The sequence below is a fragment of the Argentina silus genome, assembly GCF_951799395.1.
Source record: "Argentina silus genome assembly, chromosome: 17".
NCBI lineage: Eukaryota > Metazoa > Chordata > Actinopteri > Argentiniformes > Argentinidae > Argentina > Argentina silus.
Genome location: NC_139671.1, coordinates 11038583 through 11049806, shown reverse-complemented (window position 1 = coordinate 11049806; position 11224 = coordinate 11038583). Strand labels below are relative to the sequence as shown.

The 11224-nt window shown below is 42.2% G+C and overlaps 1 protein-coding gene across 1 annotated transcript in view; it reads left to right on the top strand.

Moving 5' to 3' along the window:
- Window positions 1-1535: 1535 nt before the first annotated feature.
- Window positions 1536-11224, top strand: part of tfap2d (transcription factor AP-2 delta (activating enhancer binding protein 2 delta)) — a gene marked incomplete at both ends in the record, with an annotated part of 9738 nt that continues 49 nt past the window's right edge. The window contains 8 exons of the mRNA XM_083688907.1: window positions 1536-1574; window positions 2247-2750; window positions 4930-4990; window positions 8493-8658; window positions 9374-9492; window positions 9609-9750; window positions 10679-10792; window positions 11057-11224. The exon at window positions 11057-11224 is cut by the window's right edge and continues 49 nt beyond it. Coding sequence (XP_083545033.1) covers window positions 1536-1574; window positions 2247-2750; window positions 4930-4990; window positions 8493-8658; window positions 9374-9492; window positions 9609-9750; window positions 10679-10792; window positions 11057-11224 — 1313 coding nt within the window. The remainder of the gene's footprint in view (window positions 1575-2246; window positions 2751-4929; window positions 4991-8492; window positions 8659-9373; window positions 9493-9608; window positions 9751-10678; window positions 10793-11056) is intronic.

Below are 11224 nucleotides of genomic sequence, written 5' to 3'. Positions count from 1 at the left end.
TGTGTGTGGCATGGCGGATATATCTGAGAGACTTGTAGAGTAGCTCAGTAGTGAGGCAGACAGAGAGCTCGCTCCTCTCCTTGTGCCGTCCCCGCAGGCCGTGACCGGAAGCTCAGCCTTCTGCTGTCATTTCACATTTCTACTTTTCTCCCTTCCTGAGCAGCTAGGCCGTCCTATAGGACAACCCAGCCCTGTTCACCAGCAGGCCGTCTGCCGTCTACCGCCCCTGTAACTGCCGGTTAACGGGCTCCTAACGGGGCTGGACCACCCCGGGGGCACGCACACACCCAGGTGAGTGCAGGGGCTGAGGTCATCAGACTGACCATCGGTCTTGCAGTCCTATAACTGAATAACCGGTTAGTGTCAGGAACTGGCCTCCGTGCACGCTTCACCTGTCACACAATGGACTACATAATGTAGTCTCGTGCCTCTGTCGCTCTTCACAAAGGCAACACCGTCGATGACACTTCCCCTCCGCTTGTGAAAACCGGCTAAGCAAAATTGATAAAGAAAAGAAAAGAGACGGTTTCCATCATGAGCTGCAGCCTCGTAGCCTTGCTGAACGGGCGCATGCAAAAACATGAACATTCCTATAATAATATCATGCGCGCTTCAGTTAGTCCTGTAAAATGCAATTTTTGCAGATACACACATTTATAGGCTACATGTTGAATTCATATCACAAATGAAAAGCAAACGCATTGCACGAAGGTGGAAATCAAAAATAATTTCCTCTTTATTGCTTATAGCTAAAGGCAATTTCTCACCGTCCAATTATTCTTTATTCATTCGGTAGTATATATCCACTCTCACATAAATTCGATCAAATAAAAAAAGATATTCGACATTCCCACTTAGATATCATTCAAATATTATGGTGTTTAATACCGAGTACGAACGTTAATGTTACGAACAATAATAACGAAGACTTCGTCGAAGCTGCATGCGCACGAAAAAGCCGGAAATAAAAAGCTCTGTATTAAAATGGATTAGAAAATCAGAAAAAATATTCTATTAATGAAAATGCATTTTTATTTAATGACCAACATGTAAACTAGATAATGTTTTAAAATAAACTTACATTTCCGTTGAAATTCCAAATAGTTTTGTAGGCTATATAAGCCGTGTGAATAAAACGAAGAAACCTTAAGCGCCTCTGAAAACACAAACGGCCAAAAAGAAAATGTCCACAAAAACCATAGAAAATGTTGAAAGAGCACTTGGATCCTTATTAGGCGAAGATACAATATTTATTCCTTGTCTCCTGGGATGCTGAGCTCCGTCTATTGTCCTCCCATTCCTCAATGCTGATGCTTAATTTTCAAAACTTCTATATTACCAAGGGACCTACGACATCAGCCGAGAAATACCCTGCAAGTACAAAATCCGCGCGCCAGCCGCGTCCATGCAGAGGGGAGACGCTCGCGTTCCACCAGCTTTCGGCGGCTCTGCGCGGGGACTTTTCATTTCTCTCGTTTTGGGATTTTAAAGCATTTATTCGATCGCAAGGGAAACCGGGTTACCGGAGCAGCACAATGTCAACTACCTTCCCTGGTCTGGTTCACGACTCCGAGGTATTTATTTACATTCGTTTTATTTTCAAATTATGGAACCGTTATATCTGATTAAACCTTTTTGATAAAGTGGAGATAGAGTAAAATTCGTTATGACATCTGTCGCTAGAACGGCTCTTTGCGCCGAGCGCATGTGTCAGATAGGCTACCGAGCGGGGAGAGGACTAGCTCGTGCGTTTCACTGACGCTCCCGGTAAAACGGTGCTTTTTTTATTAGTGTGGAGAGGCAAATGAGACTCGTGTGTGTAACCAGTAACGGTGTGATTAGAACATCTAGGGCGGAACACTCTCTGGTGTCTCGCGCTACTTACCTGCCATCCAGTGCTCGCAGAGCAGGGACAGTAAATCTGCCAGCAGCACGGTAATAATAATAATAAAACAACACGCGCTTTAAAACGCTGCACGGCGAATGACAGGCACGCCAAAAAAACACACCAAGGGCTCTTGCCGCCGTGTTCCCCTCCCGGGCTGGAGGAATGACATCTCCTTCAGGTGTTTTTTTTTTATTTATTTTTTTATAAAAACGCTTTGAGTATGTGTGAGCGTGTTTGAGTTGTGTTTTGAGTTGTGTTTGAGCGTGTTTGGGAGGCAGCTTGTGTTAAAAGCACCGCGCGCTGCTGAGAGGGATGCAAAATGACATCCCTCATATTTTTCTCTGTTTTTTCCTCACAGATACGTCACGACGGATCAAACAGCTATCGCCTGATGCAGCTGGGCTGTCTAGAGTCTGTGGCCAACTCCTCGGTCGCCTATTCCTCCTCCTCCCCCTTAACATACCCGGCCGCAGGTTCAGAGTTTGCCTCCCCGTACTTCTCCACCAACCACCAGTACACACCATTGCACCACCAGTCCTTCCACTACGAGTTCCAGCACTCCCATCCTGCCGTGGCGCCCGACGCCTACAGCCTGAACTCACTACACTCGGGCCAATACTACCAGCAGATTCACCACGCGCACGGAGAGCCTGCGGACTTCATCAACCTGCACAACGCCCGCGCGCTAAAGTCCTCTTGCCTGGACGAGCAGCGGCGTGAGCTGGGCTGCCTTGACGCGTACCGGCGCCATGACTTGTCTCTGATGACGTCACACGGCTCTCAGTATGGCATGCACCCCGACCAGAGGCTGCTGCCTGCAGCCGGCCTGGGCCTGGCTCCACCCGGCTCCGACGACCTGCAGGTACTGGTTACACTCCTTATCTCATATTCCCTTCTAACCTTATCCCCGGCCTATGCCTGCCTCTGCCTCTGGCCGACATCGACGACTTGTAACCCTACACTGGTCTAGCCCTATCGTCCTCACCAGCACCGTTACACCACAGACCAGTCAAGCACACTCAAACAGTATCAAACAGCCGACCATTCAGCACCAGGCTGAGTACAATAATACAGACACAGTCTGGAAACACGAGCTCATCTGAACATTTCGATATAATGTAGCCTAAATATTAAATTCGACAGAGAAAAATAAATTAAGAATAAGCAAATTTGAAATGAAGTAATCGACAGTGAAATCCGCATGGCACCTGCATCTGAAAGGCACATTTAAAAAGTGGATAAGTAGCTTAGGCCTAGTCTATTGCACGACCTATATTTATTCTTTTCCATGTAAAGAAATGGAGAGATGAAAATGAAGTGTGTGTGTGTGTGTGTGTGTGTGTGTGTGTGTGTGTGTGTGTGTGTGTGTGTCTGCCCGGCTGTTTAGGCAGTGAAAAGCCGCTGGTTCTCTATTCTCCTCTAAAGGGCGGATTAACGGATCGGGGTTCTCGGCACAATGGCCCGCTCGAGCGCCGTAAAGCACCGTAGTTTATCCAATTACAGACTTAATGTCAATCAACTGGTTATTTATGCAGCGACATCTGAGCTCGGGCGGCTCCAGTTAAACACGGTTTAACATCTGAAAAATAATTCCATCACCGAATTATTTATCAACAACTTGCTACGATGAGGCTCAATAAGTAACTCGATTATTCCTTTTTTTGTAGGTTAGTGCAAATATAGGCCTGTTCTCGGTTCATCAACTCTCTCTTTTCTTGTCTTTGGCCCATATTTTGAATAATTCTTATTGTACTAATTATAATTTATATATATATATATATATGTATGTATTACCATTAGAACTGTTATGCAGCCTTATGTTGCACTTTGACATTAGCCTAATGTTGCACATGACTAAACCGGAGAATGTGAATGATGATGATGACTATTGCTTAGCCTAATAACAACGTACTAACAACGATAATAACAATACACAAAAAAATAAAAATAAATGATAACAATAATTATGATGATAATAATAGGCCTAACAATAAGAACGCATTGTTATTATTGTTATTAGCCTATTATTATTATTAATAATAATAATACTACTACTAATGTTAATAATAATAATAATAATAATAATAACAATATCGATATGGTTATTTATTATTATTATTATTATTATTATTATTATTATTATTATTATTATTATTACTATTACTATTACTATTACTATTACCACCGCCACCTACTACTATGAGGCCTATTACTGTTGTGAGGCCTAGTTGTTTTTGCCTCAGGTAGGAAAATGCCTATTATTAGTTTGTCTGCACATTTCAAACACTTTATTTACACACACACACACACACACACACACACACACACACACACACACACACACACACACACACACACACACACAGACCTATTCAATAGTTATTCGACCTTCTTAAGAAAAGAATGGCACGTGAACCTGAGCTTCCGAGAGGCGGCGAGGGTAGAACAGATGCGCCCAGTCTCGTGCGCACAGTCGCATCTTTGAGAACGTAAAGAGATTTTCATGCTTAACAAAGGAACTGCCACACCTTTCGCCCATCGGCAAGCTAATTTATTCGAGACCTCTGCGTTTTGTATATTGATTTTATAATCACTTTAGCTGTGGAAAAAAAGAAAAATAGAGCAGGAGTTTGTTAAAAAGACCTACAAGGCCTCTTCCGTGTGGCGCAGTGTGTTTTATTTTAATCAGGGTTCTGTGCTTGCGGGGTAGGTTGAGGCCGGGCCGTCTCGCGACTCACACAAGGGATTAACTGTTTTCTGAATAAAAGCTCGTGTTTCTCATTCTTGATGACATGATAACAGGCATACACACTGCGCCCGCACCAGCAGGCCGCGTGTAACAGGTTCATATAACCGCTTTTAAGCGTTGGCACAGGGACGTCAACACCTCCACACGCACACCACAAACTTCTCTTTAATGGCCGTGGGCTGAGTGTGTTTGCCAATCCTGAGTGTGTTGCAGGCTGCCCTACATGCGGGCTCTGTTTTTCTGATGTTGTTTCACTTTGGACTCAACTAATATGTGACTCCGTGTCCCGCAGGGCTCTGTGGAGGCACAGTGCGGGCTCATGCTTAACGGCCAAGGCGGCGTCATTCGGAGAGGTAAGACTCCGTCCAGCCTGCGTCGTAAACACCACACAGAACACAAACACCCTACGAAACAGAAACACACACTCCGCATAGCACACAGAAAGATGTCAATATCACATACAGAAATATAATGTTTATAATATGTATAATTTTCTTTGTACGTTCCTCTAGTCGTTCCAAATTGGGTTAGTTGAAGATGACATGCAAGAAACATGCCCTTCTTATTAGCTTTTATGAAACCATAATGTCTATAATTTTACACCGTGATTAGAATCAAAATTGTCTTGTGTGGTGTTAAATACTTTAATGGCACATCATAATAGCATGAGTCTTGATTTATTCATTATTTCTAACTGAGCGACCAACATGTGTTTGTTTGGTCTTGAATTAGTTTGTGTGATTTCCTCTTATGATAATAATATACATCTAGCAATTACAGTAATCACTCTAGGAGTTCATTAGACACTCTTAAATAAACATAATTATCCTGGTCAGATAAATAATGGTTCCTTTAATATTGAGTGTCAATACAAGGTAGCCTAATTGCATTTGCAGATAGGCTACAGTGTGGGTACCAGAGGTATATCATTATTACAGAGTTATTATTGGAACTGTTACAGCCTACCTGTTTGAGGCTCAAACAATGTCAGAGACTTACAAATCATTGTGATCTTTTTACACAGAGAGGACGTTTTTTTGTAATGTATGTTTTATTTTTTGCAATGCATGTGATACATTTTAATTTACATTTTAATGTGTGGTAACATTTTAATAAGTGTTAATAAATCCACACTGTAATTGTAATTGTATGCCTAGTAAATATGAGTCTATTAAAAAGTGGGACCTAAATATGAAATAACAAATAATATGAATGTCTTTAGTATAACAAGTATAATTAAACATATTTGACAAATATAACTAGGCCAAATTGTAATAATAATAATAATAATAATAATAATAGTAATAGTAATAGTAATAGTAATAATCATAATCATAATCATCATCATCATCGTCAGATAATAATAATAATAATAATAATAATAATAACAATAATAATAATAATTATTATTATTATTATTATTATTATAATGTTACTAGTAGTAGCAGCTGGTGATAGTATAACAGCAACCATAATAATGCAATGCTTTTACCTAGAACCATATCGATTGCCCAATAATATAATATCAAATTATGATAATAAGATATGAAAGAAAAAACAACTACAATGATAACTATATTAATATTGATATGACAGTGATAATATGAACTTTATAATAGCCTAACTTTATTACTTTATAATCAGTTAATTTATTTATTGTTATTATTAGGTTATTGTTCTTATTATTATTCTGAATAATAATAATACTATTTTAATATTTATTTTTATTAGTGACGAAAAGGAAGAAACATCACAACAATAAAAAATATTCACTATGACAAGTCATAGAAATAATACTATAATAGGCGATCAATAATAGGAACACGATCACATTTTATTGGATTTAAAATGGACAGGCTAATGTTATACTTTTACATTGTTGTGAGGCTACTTTTCTCAGTCAATGTTGTTGTAATAAAGCATAAAGCCCTCTTTGATATAAAATGTTGTTGCAATAGATTGTTATAAGAATATATAGCCTAGTTGATATTGTTATTGTTGGACATGCCTATTGTTGTATTATAGTGTTTTCGTTGATAAATGGAAAGTAGGCCTATAGACTACATTCTTCATGAAACGAGGGATGTAATATAATATATAATAACACAAATAATGAGGATTAAATTAACTCTGGGTTCTGAAGTGTTTTTCTTACATAAATAGCATAGACTATAGACCTAGGCTACACAACACGGTCATGAGACTTCTTCAGGTGTCTGCGGAGCAAAGACCGTTGCTCGAGCTCAGGTACTAGGCTAAAAGAAAACCGTTTTCCTCACGTGAGTGCTTTCCGGTATCTTTAGCTGTCTGTTCTATCAAAGAGGTCCTTACTTTGCCGTTATTCTCGTGCTATACACATATATAGATTGCCATAAAGCAGCCTCTGTCTTGGGTTTAATTTTTCATCAACTCTGTCTCGGTGTTGGGCTTTCTCGCGGATTGATGCGGGAATCCCTCCGCTATCACTTTCGGTTAATGGTGTGCAGGATTTAGCCGCGAGCTCCGCCGCTCCAACCATCACAACCAATAATCTTTGCTTTACCTCGCGCTCCCGTATCGATAGCTTCTCTCGCCTCGGGCGGCCGCTTTGATATGCTAATGCCGCGCGGGCCCGAATTCAGTGGAGATCATATTAATGTTGTTCTTTCTGACTGCGGCTTTGGCGGCATGAATATTCACATAACCTGTTTCAAAAGAAATCACTCAAGAAACGCGGATCCTACTTAGAGGAGTCTTCTGTGTTTTAATCACTAGTATCCCGCTCAGCTTTCAGCAGCTGATCAAGCTTATCGCAGACGCGCGCCCTGGCATGCGCGCACCCTATCTCAGACATTGGTGGGTTTGTGTGGGCTGTGCTGTCTCGTGACTGGAGCGATAAACATTGTTGTTAAAATAGGAGGAGAATGACATTTGGCCCATGTCTCTTTTTCTTTAATTTTCGTGGCAAACTCGTAAAAGGCGCTTGATTCCGCGTGTGATCCCGCCGCCGCTCGCGCCGCCGCCTGAGGCTACTCTCCGCTGCTTAAATACCGCTATCGCCTCTGGGCCCGCGCGCTCCAGCGCACTACCGGCAATAGCTTTTTTTCGATTGCCCGTGGCAACATAAAATACAAACTACTTTGATTGAAAACATTTTTGGGGGAATTAATATGATGTGAACTCACAGCTTTCAGAGACGCGCGTTCTGTCAAAGCGCGTGAGGTTGACTGACAGGCCCGGAAACTGTCACATGGAGCCGGACCTCAGTGCGTCTGCGGGTCAAACCACACAGACACACACACACACACACACACACACACACACACACACACACACACACACACACGACCATGAGCCTGATCCAATGAAATAGCCTAGGCCTAGTATAGTTGCAATATAGTATAGTATAGTTGCAATGGCCTACTGTTAGATTTTACAGATTTATTCCGATTATGGTCAGTTTAATAAACGTCTATAGCCTAGCTAGCTACAGGCCAAATCCATATAGCGTTTTTTCAGTCACCTTTCCATTATCATCCCTCCAAAAATGAGCTAGAAGAAATGCCCTCACTGTCCAAGATTGTCTCATGCAGTTTCTGGCTATGCAACATTTCAGGTATCTTTGTTCTCATTAGGAAATTGTTGCTATTGTAGGCTATAGTTTCAATTGTACATGTTTAAGTTATTTTCCTCTGTAGTGACGTACACATCATGACATTTGTGCTGTGTGCCTTTTTGTTTAGCCTATCTAGCAATACATAATGTTGATGACCATTTCTCTTGTGCGTAACACCAAGCGGAATTTCTGTGCTATGTTACATGACACACTTACAGTTATCTGAATCTGAACATATTCCGTCTGGTCTGTTTGTTTAGGCGGTACGTGCGTTGTTAACCCTACGGATTTGTTCTGCTCGGTACCGGGCCGTCTGTCGCTTCTCAGCTCCACCTCAAAATACAAAGTCACCATCGCCGAGGTGAAGCGAAGACTCTCCCCACCAGAGTGCCTCAACGCGTCCCTACTGGGCGGTATACTGCGCAGGTAAACACACACACACACACACACACACACACACACACACACACACACACACGCACACACACACACACACACACACAGAGTAACTAAATAATTTAAAAAAACAATAGGCCTATTGGCTATTCTTAATCAGCCCAACACAACCGACCAGTGTCTCTTATAGGCTAGTGTAAGGAAATTACATTTCCAACGAGTCATTTTCTTAAAACGTTGACTACACAATACAAGATCTTCAGTAATTAGAGAAAAGAGAGAGAAGAACCCACATATGAGAGGGTCTGCCTGCACGCGCCACTGTGCCTAGGGAGCGCGAGTGGAGACACCAGGCCAAATGCGCGAGGATCAGAGAGACGAGAGGAAAGCGCGAGCTGCCAGCACTTTATTATTGATGAGAGAGAAAGGGGGAGAGAGAAAGAGAAAGAGAGCAGACATGTTGGATAGAATCAGTGCCTCCGTCAGAGATGGACAGCAGAGCGCACGGCTGATCTCTATAGCCACATGTGTCAGCGGTGATGCCACGTTATTGAGATTAAGCATGTGTGCCAGCCACCCTGTTCAATCACCTCGAATAAATCGACACATTTTAACACTAACAATGGCGAGGTAATGCATTGTGTTTCCATTGACACATATTTCTGACCTACTGACTATTACGCGGACTCGCGGAGGCCGTAACGAGCTCACTGCTCATAATCTATGTTTTTATTTTTGTCAAAAGAGCGAAGTCTAAAAATGGTGGCCGGTGTCTGCGCGATAAGCTGGACCGGCTTGGGCTGAACCTCCCTGCAGGACGGAGGAAAGCCGCTAACGTCACGCTGCTCACCTCCCTAGTGGAAGGTAAAACTCATTCCTCTCTTTCAATGTGTTTACCTTCTAAAATCTCTCTTTGGGTTACAGAATGTAGTTAACCCTTCCCATTGTGTGTGTGTGTGTGTGTGTGTGTGTGTGTGTAGGTGAAGCACTCCACCTGGCGAGGGACTTTGGGTACACATGTGAGACGGAGTTTCCCACCAAAGCTGTAGGGGAACACCTGGCCAGGCAGCACAGTGAGCCTAAAGAGACCAGCGCACGCAAGAAGATGGTGCTGGCCACCAAGTAAGTAGACACACACACTCACTCACACACACACACACACAGATACACACACACACACTCACACATATATATATGATGGGTGGATCTCACAGAAATGATTTGGAAAACCAAATAGTGAAATGAAATGCACACCTCTCATGTAAGTGTAATTAAATCAAAGATACATTCAAGGCGTTAATTCAATCATGATTTGTTTCATATGAACAGTGTGACTTCCCACTGGTCATGGCAACAATCAGCTCATAATATGAAGCAAATAAAAACAAATCATCCAATTGGAATGGGAACAGTAGGCTCTTCAAATCAACCTAACCACAATTAGTACAATATGCAACAAGCAGTGAGATAGTCTGCGTGAGCAGGTCAATTTGAGTGACAGGTTGGACTCACATCATTCAACTGAAAGTTGCACCATTCATATGAATCAGACAGTGAATAAATGAAAGCCTCAATATACTGAATATACAGACAGTCCCATCTTTGATTTAACGAGAGGTGTGCATTTCATTCGATGAAAGGTTTTTAATGAATTTAATTGTGGTTTTATGATTGTACTGGAATTTGTTTGATCTTGATCTGAGCTTGAGCTGAGCATTTGTTCTTTCAAGAGAATAGACTTCAGTTTGTAGCATGATTTAAAGCTTGCTTGTTTAATTCAAATGAGTTTCACCCCCCATACACACATACACACAAAGGCAATAGACGGTCCATGAGATTCTTTTCCCCCAGCAACTCTTCAGTTTCCAATTCAGTTTCTACATACTTTAACCTCTATGGCTACCTGCCAAACCTACATTGCTGGGCTTTCTGGGGAAGGCAGCGCAGCGATAACATGATGCTATCTATCAACAAAGACAGCCGTTTCAGAGGTTGTGTAGCCTGTAGCAAATCAGTAAAGAGACAAGAGAGTAACCCTTCCTCCCTACAGGCAGATCTGTAAGGAGTTCCAGGACCTGTTGAGTCAGGACCGCTCTCCTCTGGGATCCTCCCGACCGACCACCATCCTGGACATGGACATCCAGAGACACCTCACACACTTCAGGTAACACACACACACACACACACACACACACACACACACACACACACTCTCTCAAGATCAAGGTGAAAATTTGCAAAAAGTTTCCTCATGAATTTATAATCCTGCCTAATGAGGCATACACGTTATAGTCATTTTAGCAGCAATAGAATCAATGAACTTAGCTTTAGTTTCATTGATCCTTGCACACTGCACTCTGAAACAAGTTTCACTCTGAATATGTGACTAACGCAGGCTGCTAATAATGGTGTCCCCCACCCCCTCCAGTCTGATCACTCATGGCTTTGGCACGCCGGCGGTCTGTGCTGCTCTCAGTACCTTCCAGACGGTCCTCAGCGAGATGCTCAACTACCTGGACAAACACTCCACTGGGAAAACGTCTGGGCCTGAGTCTGGACAAATCAACAACGGCTCGGAAAAGACTCAGCTTCGGAA